Source organism: Hylobates moloch, unplaced genomic scaffold, assembly GCF_009828535.3.
Source record: "Hylobates moloch isolate HMO894 unplaced genomic scaffold, HMol_V3 SCAFFOLD_11, whole genome shotgun sequence".
Classification (NCBI taxonomy): Eukaryota; Metazoa; Chordata; class Mammalia; order Primates; family Hylobatidae; genus Hylobates; species Hylobates moloch.
The window spans coordinates 81,241,877-81,262,399 of NW_026652286.1; the positions used below are offsets into that span (position 1 = coordinate 81,241,877).

General features: G+C 41.4%; 1 protein-coding gene across 1 annotated transcript in view; it reads left to right on the forward strand.

The window, feature by feature from the left end:
- The first annotated feature begins 5,937 nt into the window (after positions 1-5,937).
- The window catches only part of DDX10 (DEAD-box helicase 10), a 278,803-nt gene continuing 264,217 nt past the window's right edge, over positions 5,938-20,523 (forward strand). Inside the window, exons 1-6 of the mRNA XM_032167320.2 lie at positions 5,938-6,206; positions 14,370-14,430; positions 16,449-16,579; positions 17,893-18,051; positions 19,129-19,249; positions 20,199-20,388. Coding sequence (XP_032023211.1) covers positions 6,021-6,206; positions 14,370-14,430; positions 16,449-16,579; positions 17,893-18,051; positions 19,129-19,249; positions 20,199-20,388 — 848 coding nt within the window. The 5' untranslated portion in view covers positions 5,938-6,020. The remainder of the gene's footprint in view (positions 6,207-14,369; positions 14,431-16,448; positions 16,580-17,892; positions 18,052-19,128; positions 19,250-20,198; positions 20,389-20,523) is intronic.

Below are 20,523 nucleotides of genomic sequence, written 5' to 3' on the forward strand. Positions count from 1 at the left end.
GGTGTTGTATCCTAACAATGACTTCAGACTGATTATATTAATAAGGTATAAGGAAACAAAGGTAATTTCACTATTTGAATAAGCATATATCTTGTTGTATTAATTTCTTTTCCAACTTAAAAAAAGTCAAATATACAGTTGAATTGATTTACAAATAGTTATTTGCCATTTTTACATAACAAGAGGACATGGATGGGTTCACCTTTTAGAATCTTTAGGCCAAATTATTCTGATCTTGTGGGACTCTCTTAAAATTAAACAGTATTTAACTTTATTGGCAATGTAGAAAGGCAGTTACAATGCAGAGGGCAGACAAACAAAGAACTGGCTGGGCGCGGTGGCTCACGCCTGTAATCCCAATACTTTGGGAGGCTGAGGTGGACAGATCATGTGAGGTCAGTAGCTCGAGGCCAGCTTGGCCAACATGGTGAAACCTGCCTCTACTAAAATCAGAAAAATTAGCTGGGCCTGGTGGTGGGCGCTTGTAGTCCCAGCTACTTGGGAGGCTGAGACAGGAGAATCGCTTGAAGCTGGGAGACGGAGGTTGCAGTGAGCTGAGATCGCACCACTTCACTCCAGCCTGGGCGACAGAGCAAGACTCAATCTCAAAAACAAAAAAAAAAAGCAAAAAAACTATTACTGAAGAGGTCCACTGTATGCCTGGGAGAATTGACCCATAAACAATTAACTCTAAAACATAATTTAGTAAAATGATTTGATTTACTAAAAAAGGAGAAAAAATAATCTGATTTTCCATTCAAAACAATTAAGGTCATTATGGAAGAAAGAAAATTAGATTGGCATCAGACAGCTTGGCATCAACACACTAAACAAGACAACAGTGGAACAACCCTTTAAAAGAAACTCAAGGGAAAAAAGTAAAAACTAAAAACTTTACAGCTCGAGGCTATTGAAAAACAATTTAAAGCATGCAGGACCTCAGCGAATATTGCACCCGTAAGTTCCTTGGAACCAAGAGGTGATTTGGAAAACTTTGGCAGATGAAGAATGAGCATTAAATGTAATATTAGATCTAAGTCTAAACAAAGTGGAGTAAGCATGGAAGAATAAAGCATAAATGCGATATGCTCTGACAATGCAAATGAAAGAGAAAATAAACTCATGGATTTCCATATTGATAATAAGTGGAAATCAAGGGGTATCACTGACTCAAGGAAAAAGGAGTGCAAGAGCATCATATAAAGGACTTATTATATAGGCAACTACTACACACAGTGTTCTAAAAACAAAAATAAAAAATATCAAGATGACCAAAGAAAACAGACAATATAGGAAAATAACACATCATATATATTATACAAAATTTTATATAAATTACTATGCACCTGTAACAATAGCTGAGTCTTGGCCAATCATATTAACAATTTGATTTATATAACAAACAAAATGACTTCTATGAAGAATTTTGTTTTGTTCTCTGAGTATTCCATGTTCTTATTTCTTGGATATGAGGCCTTATTTTCCTATTGTTGGGGGGGGGAAATATAATTTTTCCTCAAACCTCATAAAATTGTAGTTAGAACAGAGCCCAGTGACAAAATACAGATTAACAAGAGCAAAATGAACAAGTTTAGTAATGTGTGCGGTGTACATCACATGAGAGTAACTTCAATGGAAAGTAACTCAAAGCAGTGGCTGAGAATTCTGGCTTGTATAACATCTTCAACAAAGGACAATACACTTGTAGAGAAATGACAGGAAAAAGGAAAACAGTTTTGGGCTTCCAAATGTGGGAAACCGAGGAAGGTAAGTAAATGTATGTGAAGAAACTAATGGAATAAGATTAGTTTGCAGATTCCTCTGGTGCTGTCTCTGGGCTGCTATGACAACTAGAATTGTTTCCAGTAAATGGCAATTTATATCCTCTGTTTAAGCAAAAAAGTGGGAGGATAGGAAGAGCTCTTCCTGTGTTTGCTGCTTCTTAATTGTCTTTAGCTAAAAAATAATTTGTTATCAAAGAGGCATATTTTGGGGTTACACTTTGCTGCTTCTTAATTGTCTTTAGCTAAAAAATAATTTGTTATCAAAGAGGCATATTTTGGGGTTACACATTCTGTTTTTTTGTTCCACTATAGAAAGCTACGTAGAACAAGTGTAGAGTCTACTGAACTATTATTAGGCAAATATCCTCATACCTATCACCTAGGTCAATAAATAGAACTTTTCATTCCCATAATTCTTTGAGCGCTTCCTATTTTCTGGCACTTCAAGATATTCCAGCTTTCTTGTACTTTCTTTGTGTCAGCCCTGGAATTAGCTATTTCTTCAAAGAGCTCTGGATCATTTGATTGGAAAAAATGGTTTTACAAACTGAGATCTGGGCAATGGTTGTGCTCATCACTACCATTATTATCTTGCTCAACCAGATAATCTTTTAAAAAAGTTTTAAAGCACTGAAAGAATCTAATGGTCTTTTCAGAGTTTTTGAGACATGCAATTTGAATAATTATGATGATAAACTGTTGAAAACTTACAAATAGAAACTAAGTGATGGATAATGTTAGATGGGGTATCAATGTATGATGAACTACAAGTGTTACTTTTTTTTTTTTTGAGACAGAATCTCTCTCTTGTCGCCCAGGCTGGAGTGCAATGGTGCGATCTTGGCCCACTGCAACCTCTGCCTCCCTGGTTCAAGTGATTCTCCTGGCTCAGCCTCCTGAGTAGTTGGGATTATAGGCACATGCCAGCACGCCTGGCTAATTTTTGTATTTTTAGTAGAGACAGGGTTTCACCATGTTGGCCAGGCTGGTCTCGAACTCCCAACCTCAGGTGATCCACTTGCCTCTGCCTCCCAAAGTGCTGGGATTACATGACCCACCATGCCCGGCCAAATATTACATTTTCTCCCTAAATTTTAGTATGGACCCTCCCTCCCCTATGGAGTATTGCCTCTACTTTTATTAATAGCAGTGGTTACCAGGCACATTTCCAATTTTTTTTTTTTTTTTAGTTCTTTAGGATCTTTGTGAATATTGGTTGGCAGTGGAGAATATAGTCTTAAAATGTGTTAAAACATATTTAATGTCCTCAATATCACAATTGGAAGCCTTTCTAGGGGTCATTTCCACAAAAAACAAGGTATTGGAGCAACTAAGCATAGAAACCATCATAAAGCTGTCATTGTAAGCTATCAATATATGAGCTATTTTCATCACAAATTGTTAAATCCTAATGACTTTGGAATGTGATATTGAGTTCTTGTGACTAAAATTTGGATTTTCCACTATTTTATGTTAGCAATTTGATTTATTTAACAAACAAAATGACTTCTATGAAGAGTATTGTTTTGTTCTCTGAGTATTCCCTGTTCTTATTTCTTGGATATGAGGCCTTATTTTCCTAAGAATATTGATAGTGATTTTTTTTTGGAGGCCTATTTTGCTCTCTGCATTAATTTACTAATTTTGGTTTAAAACTTTTAAGTTAAAGGATTTCCTAAAATATTTGTTGGTCTTTGGTTATTCTCCCATATTTAAGAATAAGGCTGATTAGAAATGAGTGAATGGAGGGCTTATTAACCAATTTTCACTAAAGAGCAAGGGGGTGGTTAGTGACTTGTCATTTATTTGGCTACTGCCAAAATGTCTTTTTTTTTTCTCTCTCTTTTTTTTTTTTTTTTTTTTTGGAGACAGAGTCTGGCTCTGTCGCCCAGCCTGGAGTGCAGTGGCAGTATCAGGGCTTACTGCAGCCTTGACTTCCGTAGGCTCAAGTGAACTTCCTGCCTTGGCCCCCTAGTTTCTGGGACTACAGGTGTGTGCCACCAAGGTCGGCTAATTTTTTTGAGTTTTGGTACAGACAAGGTCTCACTATGTTGCCCAGGCTGGTCTTGAACTTCTGGGCTCAAGCAATCCTCCCACCTTGGCCTTGGAAAGTGCTGGCATTATAGCTGTGAGCCACTGTGCCTGGCCCCCAGATGTTATTATATTGAGGTCTTTCTCTTGGACATTCAGTTTTCCTAGAGTTGAACCTTCCAGTTTCTTGCCTGGGGCGCATACATGCCTGACTCCTACAGTTTTAGGAAAAAAGTGAGTTATAGCTGAGGGCCTTATTGTTCTGTAGGTATGCATATGTGGTATACATATGTAGTAAAATACACATCACATAAAATTTACCATTTTAGCCATTTGTAAGTTGTTGTGCAACCAATCTGCAGAACTCTTTTCATCTTGCCAAACTGGAACTCTGCACTGATTAAACAGTAACCCCCTGGTTGGCCCCTCCCTGAGTCCCTGGCAACCACAATTCTACTTTCTCTAACATTTTGACAACTCTAAGTACCTCATATAAATAGAACCATATGTAGTATTTGTCCTTTTGTGACTGGCTTATTTCACTTAGCTTAATATTCTCAAAGTTTATCCACGTTGTGGCATGTGTCAGAAATTCCTTCTTTATGAAGGCTGAATAATATTCCATTTTAGGTACATATTATGTTTTGTTTACTCATTCATCAGTTGATAGACACCTGGGTTGCTTCCACATTTTAGCTATAGCGCTGTGGTGAACACGGTATGCAAATATCTGAGACCCTGCTTTCGATTATTTTGGCTATACATATCCAGAAGTGAAATTGCTGGCTCACATGGAGTTCTATTTTTAATTTTTTGAGGATGTATATATACTTTTATATAATCGCTCCTTATTGAGCTTTACTGTCTACCACATCTAGTGTCCCTGAGTGTGGAAATTCTCTCGTTCGCCTCCTGTCCTCACTCCCTTCCAATAAGCCATGTCCTGTTTGGAGGATGGGCATACAATTGAGAGTAGTGATCTGGCTATGTGGGGTTGGAAAGGGAATTTGAGGGCCCAAAATTCTGCCTGTGAACTTTGAACTCAATTTTCCAATTTCCTTTGCCACAACTGAGCTCTCCCACCCACATCCGGTGTTTTCCTGGAGGCTGTAGGTAAATGTGTCAAAAAATTCAATTCACTGAAAGCCAGTTCACTTAAACGTCCAACTTGCAATAACTTTTCTATTACCTCCTTTTTTTTTTTTTTTTTTTTTTTTGACGTAGTTTCACTCTTTCGCCCAGGCTGTGGTGAAGTGGGGGCGATCTCGGCTCACTGTAACCTCCACCCCTGGGGTTCAAGCGATTCTCCTGCCTCAGCCTCCCGAGTAGCTAGGATTATAGGTGTGCGCCACGACGCCTGGCTAATTTTTGTATTTTTAGCAGAGACAGGGTTTCACCATATTGGCCAGGCTGGTCTCGACCTCCTGACCTCAGGTGATCCACCTACCTCGACTTCCCAAATTGCTGGAATTACAGGCGTGAGCCACCGTGTCCGGCCTCTATTACCTACTTCCTTACGTTTAGTTATCATTTTGTCTCCATAAAAGCATTTTAAGGCAAATTCAATTTGATTCCGTTCCGGTTTCCTTGCTGTTGCAGCTAGAGTCTGAGGGGCCCAGAGGAAAAGGAAAACCCAGAGGGGCATAAGAAGAATACAGAATATTCATTTTTATTCCTGAGGAAGTACAACCACCACGGATGGAAATCAGAAGTCATTAGCTGTTTACTTCTGGGCAAATCTTTGGGCTCGTTGGCCCGAAAAGTGCAAAACGAGGGTCACAATTTTCATTCACAGATTGTATGTGTTTACACACATACTCACGAACGCTTAGCAAAGTTGAACCTGGAGCAAATGTGTTAATAGCCCTTCAAGGGTCAGTGTGTGACGTCACCATAGTAACAACAACAGTGCGCATGCGTTTTTTTAAAGAGCCGGCGTGCTCCCGGCGCCGCTCAGCTCGCCCCCTTCCTTGGAGCGCTCCGGCCCCGTTTCCCCAGACTGCTCCGCCCAGCAGGAGCCAATTCGCCAATCACAGCCCTGTTTTTCATTAACGTCATTGGCGCGTGCCCCGGTTTCAAAAGCTCGGGGGGCGGGCTTCTGGGTTCGCGCACGCGCCTCTGTGCGTTTGTCCCATGCTGGTTCCGCGAGCCTGGCCTTAAGTGTCTCTTGTCTGGTTGATCCGAGCTGTCGCCGCCGCCGCCGCAATGGGCAAAACTGCCGACTCTCCGGGTTCAGGAGCACGACCCGACCCGGTGCGGAGCTTCAATCGCTGGAAGAAAAAACACAGCCATAGGCAGAACAAAAAGAAGCAGTTGAGGAAGCAACTGAAGAAACCCGAATGGCAGGTCGAGCGCGAGAGTATCAGCCGCCTCATGCAGAACTATGAAAAGGTGAGGCCGGCGCTGGGGAGGGGGCTCGGGCCGGCCAGCAGCGGGGCAGCGTGTCACTGCGGCGAGGAGTTGCGGAGTGAAGGCGGCGGATCCGTCACCGGGACCCGGCCGGGAATGAGAGGTCACGCCGGGTGCCACAGCTCAAACCTCTGCACCGTTCTGGCCACTCTTCTGCTTGCAACACTGTTCCTAAAAAAACGATAGAAATGCGGCCTTACCTAAGGGTAGGGAGACTAATGCTGTGATAGCTACAGTCATATTCATAGTAATAATACTGATGACAATAATGGTAATAATGACACCTACATTTTTAAGCACTCACCATGTGCTTACAGTAATTGTTTGACTTGATCTGAGGTATGGATATTAATAATCCTATTTAACAGATGAGATAATTGTGGTTCTAAGAGGAATGAAACTTGTCCGAATCTTTCACGCTTAGTAGGTGGTGTGGAATTGGAAGCTAGATCCATGTCTTTTTAATCCCAAAGCCTTTGCTTTTAACCATGAAGCCAGACTGCGTGCCTCAACATCATCTATGCTCTTCCTGTGCCCACCTCATTTTCTTCACAGGCTTCATGTCCCCATCCAAGAATTGGCCTAGAAAAGCTGGACCGCTGGTCTGTTTCTGTCACCTATCATCCCCATATTGTAGTTGGTGTTCCCAGATGAGTATACCTGTAACGATCACTTTGACCTCCTGACTTCTTTCCCCAATCTCCAGACTCCACAGGTCTGTCAATTCCTCTTCTCCCTTTCCCTAAATCCCATGTTTGTTGGTCTTCACCCACATCATTCAGCTTCTCAGCCCCATTGTAGTGCAGTACCATCAGGGATTTAACAGATGGAACATTCTTGGAACTAAGGTTGCCATTGTAACAGATTACCACAAACTTGGTGGCTTAAAACAACAGAGATCTTGAGGTCAGGAGTTCGAGACCAGCCTGACCAACATGGTGAAACCCCGCCTCTACTAAAAATAACGAAAAAATTAGCCGGGCGTAGTGGCGGGTGCTTGTAATTCCCAGCTGCTCGGGAGGCTGAGGCAAGAGAATCACTTGAACCCAGAAGGCAGAGGTTGCAGTGAGCCAAGATCGCGCCATTGCACTCCAGACTGGGTGACATGAGTGAGACTCTGTCTCAAACAAACAAACAAAAAAACAAGCCCAGCAACAACAGAGATTTACCCTGTCACAGTTCTGGAGGCCACAGGTCTGAAATCAGTTTCACTGGGCCAAAATCAAGGTGTCGGCAGGGACTTGCTCCCTCCAGAGGTTCTAGGGGAGAATCTGTTTCTTGCCTCTTGTAGCTTCTGGTGGCTGCTGGCATTCCTTGGCCTGTGGCTGCATGACTCCAGTCTCTGCCTTCTCCTGTGTCAGTCTATCTCTGTTCCTCTGTTATAAGGACACTTAACGATTGCATTTAGGGCCTACACAGATAATCCAGGATAATCACCCCATCCCAAGATCTTTAATTTAATCACATCTGAAAAGTCACTTTTGCCGTGTAAGGTAACATTCATCCCTTCCAGAAGTTAATACATGGACATAAGTTGGGATCATTTTTAGCACCACATCCTAGCTCCACCATCTCAGCAGACCGTAGAGCTAGAAACCTATGAGCAGTCTTGGATACTTCTCTCTTACCTACTCTTATATCCAGTCAGTCACACTAGTGATCTGTTCTGCTTATATTTTTCAAATGCTTCTTCATCCCTACTGCATTGTCTTCAGCCCCCATCGTCTCTTGCCTGGATTACTATAGTAAATATTGCTTTCAACAAGGATCAGCAAACTTTTTCTGTAAATGATAGTGAATGTTTTCAGCTTTGTAATCCTAAGGGTGGAACTACGCAGTTGTTCCCTTGTAGTACAAAAGCTGCCATAGAAATACTTAAATGAATGGGTGTTGTTTTTCAGTAAAACTTTAATTAGTGAAACAGGTGGCTGATGGGGTTTGTCCCCTAGGCCTTAAACCTCTTTAATTTATCCTCTATACTTCTGCTAGAATGATTCTTTCCAAGATGAAGATCTAATCATTTTACTGCCTATTAGAACCCTTCCTTGGCTCACAGTTACTTTTAGAAAAATTGTCAAATACAGCGCGTCAACATGTTCTAGTCTGCTGCAGAGTAAGTTATTTGTGGTCAGGCTGACCTGGTTTAAATCTCACTCTTTTCAGGTATTGGCTAGCCAGGTTTCTTCACCCCTCTAAGTCTCAGTTTCTTCTTTCAAAAAACAGAAGTTATTAGCCACCCAGAGTCTTGTAAGGCCCAAATGAGATAATGTGTATACACCAAGTGGTACATGACAGGCATATATGAAGGAACAGCTTGCAGTTTTGTGAATTGTGCATGCTTCTTGTGCTTCTCATCCTGGTACTTGTTGTTTCCACTGTGTGCAGTGAGCATACCCATCTGCCCACTCTAAGGAAAGGTACTCTTCCTTCAAGATTTAGTGCAAACTTCTCTTCATCATCTCCCCTGGCCGAGTTAGGGCTACTGTGCATCTATAGCATTTTGTAGATACCTTTATGACAACATTTATCAACTGTCTGTGATGATTGGCTTCTTTAACTTTTTTAAAAAAACTCTCCTACTAGACCATGAACCATTCAAGGTCAGCAACCAGTGATACACTCATCTTTGCACTCCCCAGAGTCTGGTAGCACAGTGCTTGTCCTTGAGTAGGTGCTCAGTCAGTGTTTAGATGTTGTTTGCTATAAGACTAGACCTTTCCCAGGTGGCTTTGCTCTGGTTGGCAGCATTGGATTATTCTTTTTTTGTTTCTTGTTTCAGTAGTAATTGTGAACATTTATCAAACTTTTATGCATGCTGGCTTTCCGTATACTCACCACAAATAACCCTGTGAAATTGTTCTCGTTATATAGGTGAGACAACTTTAAGGCACAGCAAGGTTAAATAATTTGTGTAAGGTTAAACAGCTAGGAAGTGAAAAAGGAGTTCTAAGCCCGGTAGTCTGATACCAGTGCACCAAACCAGTATGCTTTACTGCGTTGCATTTATTTAAATCCCATTTGTTTCACTGTTGGAGGAGCAGCTTTTTCCCCTGCTAAGCATTGTTCTGTTTTACTTCTTTAATTTTAGAAATATTTTCTTAAGATTTGGTTGAGAAATAAATGCAGTGTGAAATCAGTTGTCAAGGTTAGCAATACTAGGATATAATTATTTGAATAGCAGGCTTATCATTCTCTAGGTAAACAAGGTGCAGGCCCTCACTATGTGGCTCCTCAGGTGGTAGCATTGTACATAAAACTTACTACGTAGCTGTGGTACACAGGTGGTGCTCAGTAGCCTCACTGGTGAATTACTGAACAATTTGATTCCGAAACCTTTTAAAACAATTTGACAGGCGCTTGTCTAGGCGGGTGTGAGTATACATGGAAAAAAATACATGCCCAAGTCCCTAGGGAACCTGGGCGTGTAGGGTTTGTACACCTGGGCGTGTAGGGTGTGTACAGTTTTACACGTTATATTAGTATGTATAAAGTGTTATAATAGTAAGTTTGTAACATGTACCTCAGTGCTGTGGAGTTAGAGGATGGTGTAATTAGGGGAAGTTGAGTTATCCTATACTGAGCTCCTTCTGGTCAGATGCATTACAAAAAACATGCTTCCTCTGGGTATGCTTCCCTTCTTCCTGGTGGTTGCAGCCTCAGGTCTGGCTTGGGGAGCTTATGTGGGCTGGATTTCATCCCCTGTATCTCAGTCTTAGCAGATTTCATTGTGGTGCATACAAACTGTCCAGTGGTTTGCAGTTGCCAAAAGGAGCTAAGCTTTTTTTTTTTTTTTTTTGAGATGGAGTCTCATTCTATCACCCAGGCTAGAGTACAGTGGCACCATCATGGCTCACTGTAGGCTTGACCTCCTGGGCTCAAGCCATCAACCCAACTCAGCCTCCTGAGTAGCTAGGACCACAGGTGCATGCCACCAGGCCTGGCTAATTTTTTTTGGTAATTTTTGTAGAGATGGAGTTTCACTGTATTTCCCAGGCTGGTCTTGAACTCCTGTGCTCAAGCGAACTGCCCACCTGTAATTCCAAAGTGCCGGGATTACAAGTGTGAACCACTGTGCCTGGTGGAGCTAGTTCTTGAATGATGAGTTCATCAGATAGAAAAGATTGGCAGGGGTGTTCTAGGTGAAGGGAACATGGGGAAATACAGAGAGGTGAAAATGCGTGGCATTCTTTGAGAGAGGAAATGCTCTTTGGAGTGTTGCATGCATTCCTGAGTTGGCTTCAGATGGATTCGAGAAGAAGGTTGGACTGTGATGACATTGGAGGCTGCAGCAGGCAGTATAATGGCTTCCTAAAGTGTCCACATCCTAATACCTGGAACCTGTGAATATGTTAGATGGTAAGGGGTAATTAAGGTTGCTAATCAGCTGACCTTAAAGTAGCTGATTATCCTGGATTAGGTGGGCCCAGTGTAATCACGTGTGTCCTTAGATGTGGAAGAGGGAGGCGGAAGAGTCAGTGTCAGAGTGACGTGATGTGAGAAAGACTTGGAGTCTGTTGCTGACTTTAAAGACAGAAGAGGGTCACCACCTAGGAATGTGGGTAGCCTCTAGAAGCTGGAAAAGGTGGGGAAATGGACTCTGCCCTAGAGTCATCAGAAAATAACGCAGCCCTGCTGCCACCTAGATTTTAGCCAGGTGAAACCCATTGTGGACTTTTGACCTCCAGAGCTCTAAGGTAATATATTTGTGTCGGTTTAAGCCACTGTTTGTGGTAATTTATTACAGTAACAGTAGGAAATTTATATAAAGGCCACAATCAAAGACTTTATCTGGAAGCCATGGGAAGTATGTGGTGGGACTCTTTATAGAGAGAATATATCCAAGCTGTAAAGGCTGGAGGGTAAGAGATCAGGTAGGAGACTGGAGACTGTTGCTAGAGTCTAGGTCTTGGGTCCTTTGAGAGGCAGATGACAAAATGGGACTGGGTGAACTGGAGCTTTAGGGGTTACAGGCGCAGGAGGGGGGATGTCCGTGAAGGCTGAAGGAGAGGGAACAGGAGTAGGGAGGGAAAGGAGAGAAGGATGGAAGGAGGAGCAGGTAGGAAGAGTCTCAGACTGCAGCACAGTTCCAAGAAAGCTTCAGCAAGGCTGATGGGGAGTCACTGATCCAAAATTGTCCATCAGAGGAATCCCCGGGCCTGCAGTAGTACTGCTGAGTCCTGCCATTGACTAGGAGCAGCCTGGGGGAAGCATGACTTTTCCATGGTGGGTCTAGAGGAGGCACAGCTGGCATTGTCAGTCAACTATGGTTCTCACAGCTGGCGGGTGGTGTATTTCTAAGGGGTGGTGTGTGTTGGAGGGGCTGCTGGAAAACTAGGGATTGAGGCTCATTGAGAAATGTTGAGCTAGCTGTGTTAGTTCAGCAGCTGTTTTCACGGTTGCTGAATGACTCTTTGCACCTGGGATTCATTTAGACTGTAATCAGCTGTACTGTATAGACACTGCATTCAAATCCTGATTTTTTTTTTTTTTTAATTCAAAATTTGGTCTGGTGTAGTTGAGGCAGTTTGCTGTTCTTCTCTTGACGGCAATAGGTGGAGCATCCTAGGACGTTTCAATGCTTTTTTCATCAGGCTTTATTCACTTTAGTGAGAAATAGGCATTACCAGAGTTGTGAGAAGTATAAGAGGATGGTCAAATGTCACCCTTTTCTCCTCCTCTTTTCAACTTTTCCAACAGCCGTGGGAAGCCTTTAATAAGGACCATCCCTGAAATATCTCTTCCCTGAATTCAGAAGAATAGTGAGACAGATTTGTAGACTGAGTATGAGGTTATGGAGATGGAATTGATTTTTCCCCCTTAGAAAGGGATAAAGGGAAGGGGAAAGAGTTACTTTTTTGAGGTGGAGTCTCGCTCTGTGGCCCAGGCTGGAGTGCAGTGGCGCTATCTCTGCTCACTGCAACCTCCGCCTCCTGGGTTCAAGCGATTCTCCTGCCTCAGCCTCCCAAGTAGCTGGGATTACAGGCACGCGCCACTGCGCCTGCCTAATTTTTGTAATTTTAGTAGAGACAGGGTTTTGCCTTGTTGGCCACGCTGGTCTTGAACTCCTGACCCCAGGTGATCCGCCTGCCTTGGCCTCCCAAAGTGTTGGGATTACAGGTGTGAGCCATCATGCCTGCCTGGGTTATTTTCTTTGTAGGAACCATAGCCATCTCCTGCTGTGGCTGCTATGTAACCCTTGGAATATAACAGAATATCTAAAGCAGGGTCAGCAACCTCTTTTTCTGTAAAGGGCTGGATAGTTTGTGTTAGGCTTTGTGGTCCATACAGTCTCTGCAACAACTACATAGACAATAAATAAATGAATTATTGTAGCTGTGCTCGAATAAAACTTTACTTACTAAAATAGGCAGCAAATTGGATTTGGCCGGTAGGCTGTAGTTTGCTGGGCCCTATTTTAGAACATCAACAGAATCAAAATTTCCTTTTCTTTGTCTTCTTTTAAAGAATATGGCACCTGTAATCCCAGCACTTTAGGTAGCCAAGGCTGGCGGATCACGAGGTCAGGAGATCGAGACCATCCTGGCTAACACGATGAAACCCCGTCTCTACTAAACATACAGAAAAAATTAGCCAGGCGTGGTGGCAGGCGCCTGTGGTCCCAGCTACTCGGGAGGCTGAGGCAGGAGAATGGCGTGAACCCGGGAGGCGGAGCTTGCGGTGAGCCAAGTTCACGCCACTGTACTCCAGCCTGGGCGACACAGCGAGACTCCGTCTTGAAAAAAAAAGAATATGGTATATAGTTTTCTATCGTAATGCTTGATTGAAGAGTGTTGGAGCAGTTTCATTCTTCTAAACTTTCCATCCAGGAGGATAACTGACTTTAGGAAGATAGATGTGCTGTGCAATGTTTTGTTTGAGGAGCTCACTTTGCCTGTGCTGTGTCTCTTGCTGGGGATTGAAGAGTGTGTTGGCAGCCTGCCTCCTTCTGTAGGCATTCTATTCCCTTTGAAAACAGCTTTTTAGCTGATAATACCACGAGTGCAAGGTTGGACCACACCTAATTTTAATGCCTTGTTTGGAAGATTATCTTCTAATTGAGGTTCCTTGCTGGGACAGTATGTTATTTGAATAAACCATTCTTCTAATGCTGGTACACTGATTCTGTCTCCTTTCCAGTGATATCTGAAATGATTTGTAGGGATTAAGACAATGTTTTACTATTTGTATTTTCAGCATTTGAGGGCACAGAGTAAACACTGCCTGGGCTATGTTAAGAATCATAGGAAAGATGTGTAGATTGTAAAATGAAATACAACTGTCATCCTTTTACTGCCTAGAGTGTAATTTAAATAAATGAACCATACAAATGCAGCTTTTTCCTTTTGCGAATCATGTATAATTTGGCAGCATATTTCCAGAACTGAGCAGTAGTTCCTGCCTTCAGCATCTGTAATAAAATAATTCTCCTGAGCAGCTGAAATGAAATTCAGAAAATTGGGTTTGTGCTAATAAAGAACATCAGTAATGAATATTTGAATAATGTAAAGTTAGAGAGCAAAATGTTACTTATTGTGGCTTCAAAGCATGACAGACATTTCCCCTGATTATGTTGAAATAATACTCCTCCTTCAGTAACCCCAAAATGAATAGTTATCAGGTTGGATTTCATAGGCCACTGATTTATGGTTAAAACTTTGAAAGGATTGTGCTAACAAGAAATATTTCTCCAACTAATTTCACTCTTTTTTCCAAATTGTGTGTATAGAACTATTTTCATTGTGATCTGTGGTTCGTAATAATTTTGTCCTTGTTTCTTAAATTGATATCCCTTGAAGGATCATAGGAAGTAAATTTTCTTCCCAAAATTGATGTAGTTGGTGATGCTTTACTGTGTTCAACATTTTGGAGGTCAGATAGTAATATGTGTTGTGTGTGTGCGTGTGTGTGTATTGGGTGACTTTTTTTTCCTTACCAATTGAAATGCTTACAAATGTATATTCGATTCAGGGACAGCCTCTTCAGGGCATATTTCCTTGCAGAAGGAATGATGGCTTTTAATTAGAAACGATGATTGAATTCAACCCTGAATTACCAAGGATGAGCTGGGCAATACAATGTAGAGAAAAAATAGCTGTGTCGTGAAACAAATGAATTACCCAGATTCCTTTTTTCTTTTTTTTCCAGATAAATGTAAATGAAATCACAAGATTTTCAGATTTTCCCTTGTCCAAAAAAACATTGAAAGGTAGGTATATGGTGATCTTGGGATGTGTTATTGGATTTCTTGGCATTTTTGGTAAATGGGAGATTTAGAGAGTTTAGCCTGAAAAATCTTATTTTGGCAAATTTTGCTATCATGAAAACCAATGAAAATAAGCAATATTCAAGTTTTAACAGTACGTTATTCTCATTCTTTCTGGACTAATTAAAAGAAAAACAAGATTCCAGCAACCTCTGAATAAAATGAAATCTAATTTTGTTAGTTAAAATAAGGGAACAAACCAAGATGTGACACCCTTTGTATCCGTTTGCTAGGGCTGAGATGACAAAATACCAGACTGGGTGGCCTAAACAACAGAGACTGATTTTCTCACAGTTCTGGAAGTTGGAAGTCTGGGATCAAGGTGTTGGCGGCATTGGTTTCCTCTTAAGGCAAAATAAGGGAAGGATTTGTTCCAGGCCTCCTTGGCTTGTGGATGGCTGCCCTCTTGCTGCCTTTTTATTTTTGGATAAATAAAAATTGTATATATTTGGCCAGGTGTGGTGGCTCATGCCTGTAATCCCAGTACTCGGGGAGGCCGAGGCGGGTGGATCACAGGGTCAGGAGTTTGAGACCAGCCTGGCCAACATGGTGAAACCCTGTCTCTACTAAAAATACAAAAAATTAGCTGGGTGTGGTGGCGGGCGCCTGTAATCCCGCTACAGGCTGAGGCAGGGGAATCGCTTGAACCCGGGAGGCGGGTTCGTACCACTGTACTCCAGCCTGGGCGACAGAGTGAGACACTATCTCAAAAAAAAAAAGTATATATTTACAGTGTATGACATGATGCTTTGAAATATGTATATGCTATGGAATGGCTAAATCAAACTAATTATATATGTGCTAATATTACCTCATCCTTTTGTGGTCAGAACTCTTAAAATCTACTTAGTAATTTTTCTTTTTTCAGTATATTTTAATTAACTATAGCCACCATGATATATAATAGATTTTTTTTTTTTTTTTTAAGATAGGGTCTTGCCTTGTCGCCAGGGTGCAGTGCAGTTGTGTGATCTTAGCTCACTGCATCCTCAGTCTTCTGGGCTCAAGTGATCCTCCCCCCTCAGCCTCCTGAGTAGTTGGAACCGCAGGCGCGTGCCACCATGCCTGGCTAATTTTTAAAAATTTTTTGTAGAGATAGAGTTTTGCCATGTTGAACTCCTGAGCTTTAAGGAATCTGCCTGCCTTGGCCTCCCAAAGTGCTGGGATTATAGGTGTGAGCCACCACGCCCGGCCTACAATAGATCTCTTGAACTTCTTCCTCCTAACTGAAATTTTGTATCTTTGATGAACATCTTCCCACTCCTTACTTCCCCCAGCTTCTGGTAACTACCATTCTACCCTCTGCTGCTATGAATTTGGCTTTTTTAGATTCTACATATAAGTGAGATTATGTGGTATCTTTATTGCTGTGCCTGGTTTATTTCAGTTAACATAAGGTCCTCCAGGTTAATCCATGTTGTTGTAAACAACAGGATTTCCTTTTTAAAGGCTGAGTCATATTCCATTTGTGTGTGTGTATGTGTATGTGCGTGTGTGTATATAACATATCATATTTTCTTTACTCATTCATGCACACTTAGGTTGATTTCGTATCTTGGCTTCTGTGAATAATGCTGCAATGAACATGTGAGCACAAATACTTTTCAAAGTACTGGTTTTATTAATATATCCTTTGGATTATACTCAGGAGTGGAGTAGGTGGATCACAGAATAACTTGTCTCCTCTTCACATGGTTTTCCCCCTCTGCATGTGGACCCTTGGTGTCTCTTTGTTCAAGTTTCTTCTCATAAAGACACTGTTTGTGTTGGATCAGAGTCCACCCCTATGGGGCTGTAACTTAATCACCTCTTTAAAGGCCCTGTCTTCAAATATAGTCATGTTCTGAGGTATGAAGCATTAGGGCTTCAACATAGGAATTTTGGGGGACACAACTCACTTAGCCTATAACACCATCCTACAGGGATCTTCTAAAGTATAATCCTTCCCTCCATGTTGCCAGGTTTGCAAGAAGCTCAGTACCGTTTGGTGACTGAGATACAGAAGCAGACCATTGGATTGGCTTTGCAAGGTAAAGATGTACTTGGAGCGGCCAAAACTGGATCTGGCAAGACTTTGGCTTTTCTTGTTCCAGTAAGTACATTGTCATTGTGTCAGACTGTCTGTTATATTCATGATAGATTTCATGATAGATTGGCTAGAATGCAAGCTTCATCAAACAGGAGCCACATGTGTCTTGTTCTCACCATTTTCCCCAGGTTCTAGCACAGTGCCTTGCATGCGGCAGGCACTCAATAACTTATTGAATGAATGAACTATTGTGCCTTGACAGGTCATTACATTCTTGATGGAAGTGGAGTGCTCCAGTATGGCAGGTTAAAGTGGTTCTGTGCTGCAGTAGGACTGGTGGGAGACAGTTTCTGCTCTCACCCTTGTGAGCCTGCCAGTGGCATTTATACTTGCCACCTTGTTTAGGATAAAGCTGAAATATGCTCAGTTTAAGGAGCTTTAGGCATTTGTTGAGAATTTTCTGGGACATTGCTATCGGTCTTTTATGGCAGCAAAACAGTAGAGCTTCTTAGGCTTTCACTTCCATCTCTGTTACGTTGGTCTCCTCATTTTTCATTCCTAAAAAATGACCCAGAAAAATCTCATTTTAGTTTTTGTTCCAAATATTGCAAAAACCACTTTTCTCTTAAATCCTAGTGTGTTTTTGCCCCCTTTAAAAAAAATGTCTCTCTATAGCTAGATAATACAGTTACTATATAACTACAGGAGCTACATGGGTGAAAGTTTATTTACTTATTTTTATTTTATTTTTTTGAGATGAAGTCATGCTGTGTTGCCCAGGCTGGAGTGCAGTGGTGCAATCTTGGCTCACTGCAACCTCTGCCTCCCAGGTTCAAGCGATTCTTTCTGCCTCAGTCTCCCAAGTAGCTGGGATTACAGATGTGGGCTACCACGCCAAGCTGATTTTTGTATTTTTAGTAAATACGGGGTTTCATCGTATTGGCCAGGCTGGTCTTGAACTCCTGACCTCAAGTGATGCACCTGCCTCCTCCTCCAAAGTTCTGGGATTACAGGCATGAGCCACTGTGCCCAGCCAAAAGTTTTAGTGTGGTTATTTAGAAAATGATAAATACTATTATTAAGTGTGTTGTAAAGGTCTTTGGGTTGTACATACCTTTCACTGATAGCCAGTTTCCTGATGGCATGGCTCTGGCAGCAGCTGAACTACTGTGGGGTTTCTTTTCCCTTTCCTCTGAGTTGGGGGTGGATGGTTCTGATGGAAGATAAACAAAATCATTTACTTTGGACTGGATAAAACTTGAGTGGTATGCCTTCTGCTTGGAAGGTCCCTTTGATTTGGAGGGGCAAGGTTGAGATGCAGGTCAAAAAGCTGACTTCTGATGACTTACTGAACATGAATTTGCTGTCTTTTTGAGGTGCTGGAAGCCTTATATCGTCTGCAATGGACCTCAACAGATGGGCTGGGGGTTCTCATAATATCACCTACGAGAGAACTGGCCTATCAGACCTTTGAGGTTCTCCGAAAAGTAGGAAAGAATCATGACTTCTCAGCTGGTCTCATCATTGGTGGAAAGGTTTGTCCTTTTGTCTGTGTCCTTCCTTTCCTTCTGTAACCTATACTGGAATACTGTGGCTGATGACAGGGAGGCAGCAGAGACTTCATCTAAACAGACTGACCTCCTAGACCAGGGCCTCATGGGGTAGTAGCACCTTGGTGTGGTCGCTGCTATCTACTATCTGGTTGCCAATTTTGCAGGCCCAGAAAGTCCATTTTTTTTTTGTCAGGGAATCTGAATTGATTAGCCTCTCTAAGACATATTTACTCTAATCCTGTAAAGTTATTTGTTGATATTCATTGGGAAAGATATTTCCATATATGAACTAGTACCTTTTAATAAGGTATCTATCTAAGAGGTTGAATAATTCAGAGCATTGCTACATCAGCAGCAGAAGAAAGGAAGGTAGATTGTTTAGAGGAATGTTTATAGTAGGTCAAGATAAGACCTGCTGCTCACTTTTGTTCTGTCTTATAGCACATCTAGAATGCCTGTATCTGCTAGAATCTCCTCTAGACTGTGAGGATAAATACTTCAATTTTTATGCAAACATGCACAAAAGAAGAAAGAATAGCATCACAAACCCTTATGTACCTGTTGCCTAACTTTAACAATTAACAGCATTCTGTTTTTTCCCCCAGCCTCCAGGACTGTGAGAAATGGTTTTTGTATCAAGGAGAGAACCTCGGCTTTTTTCAGTTCACAAAGTACAGTCCTTGAGTGGTGTCAGAGTCTGTTCAATGTCCCTGGGTCCTGAATTAAAGAATGAGAGTGATTCCAGTTTATGTCAGTTCTGATCCAAATAGGAAATCCTGACTTGGAGTATTCATTTGATTATTTTTTTTTCTTAGCCTCAAAATCCTGGGTATGAATAAGAATTTAGAACTCTGAGCTCCTTATGTCTTCCCGTAAAGACATTTATTTAGCCCAGAAATGTGGATATGCTGCAGAAATACAAGGGAAAAGTTATGTTTATTTCCAAGAGTATCTAAAATGTTGTGATGAAATGCCACATGCAGATGGCTTTTATAGCTTTGGTACACAGGCTGCTGAGAGTGATATGTCTGTGTAATGAAAATAAATAACTGTTTTCAGGATCTGAAACACGAAGCTGAGAGGATCAACAACATAAATATACTCGTGTGCACACCAGGTCGGCTTCTTCAACACATGGATGAAACAGTATCTTTTCATGCTACCGATCTCCAAATGTTAGGTGAGTCAAATGAATTTATAATTTAAAAAAAAAAAAAAAAGCTCAGACTTAAGGAGAGAGCCCTTATACATTTTAATGATAGAAATTTTATGTTGGATAAATGTTATGATTCAAAACAAACTTAAAAACTACTGAAACATTTTGGCATTTGGGCTCTAAACCCAGAAAGTAAAAGTAGACTTAAAAAAAATCGGAAGAACATATGTACTCTTATATGTGAAATTAGGCACATTAGTATTAGACCATGTCAAGGTTTTTAACACCTGCTTCTAGTAACTTGAAAGGTCAAATTGACATTTTTTTAAATGAACTTTTTCTTTTTTGCTTGGGAATACTACCTAATGTGTATTTTTAAATCAACTTTATCTTTGAATGTTTTTGATTTATAGGAAAGTTGCAGTGGAGAGTTCCTGCATCATCCTTCAGCTGGTTTCCCCTAATTTTTTTTGTTTTTTTGTTTTTTTTTTTTTTTTGAGACGGAGTTTCGCTCTGTGGCTAGGCTGGAGTATGGTGGCATGATCTCGGCTCACAGGTTCAAGTGATTCTCTTGCCTCAGCCTCCCGATAGCTGGGACTACAGGTGTGCACCACCATGCCCAGCTAATTTTTGTATTTTTAGTAGAGGTGGGGTTTCACAATGTTGGCCAGGATGGTCTTGACCTCTTGACCTTGTGATCTGCCCACCTTGGCCTCCCAAAGTGCTGGGATTACAGGCCTGAGCCACTGTGCCCGGCCTTCCCCTGGTGTTAATGTCTTACATGACATGGTACTTTTATCAAAACTAAGGTTAACATTGCTACATCATATAAATTCCAGACTTTATTCAGTTTTTACCAGTTTTTCCGCTAACGTTCTTTTTCTGTTTTAGGATCCAATCCAGGATGCCCCATTGCATTTAGCCTAATGTATATTTTACATATGATAGTTCAACTTGCATTTTCCTTTTTCAGTTCTTGATGAAGCAGATAGAATCTTGGATATGGGCTTTGCTGATACCATGAATGCTATTATTGAAAATCTACCCAAGAAACGTCAGACTTTACTTTTCTCAGCAACACAAACTAAATCTGTAAAGGACCTTGCACGCTTGAGTTTGAAAAACCCTGAGTATGTCTGGGTTCATGAAAAAGCAAAATATAGGTATGTACTCTGATTCAATCAAGATAAGTGTTTTTTACTTTTTTAGTTTAAGGATTTGGTATTTTTAAATATCTGTTTTCTGGGAATTAAGACATTCTATGCGTTATTGGTTATGCAAAGTACAGTAAATATACC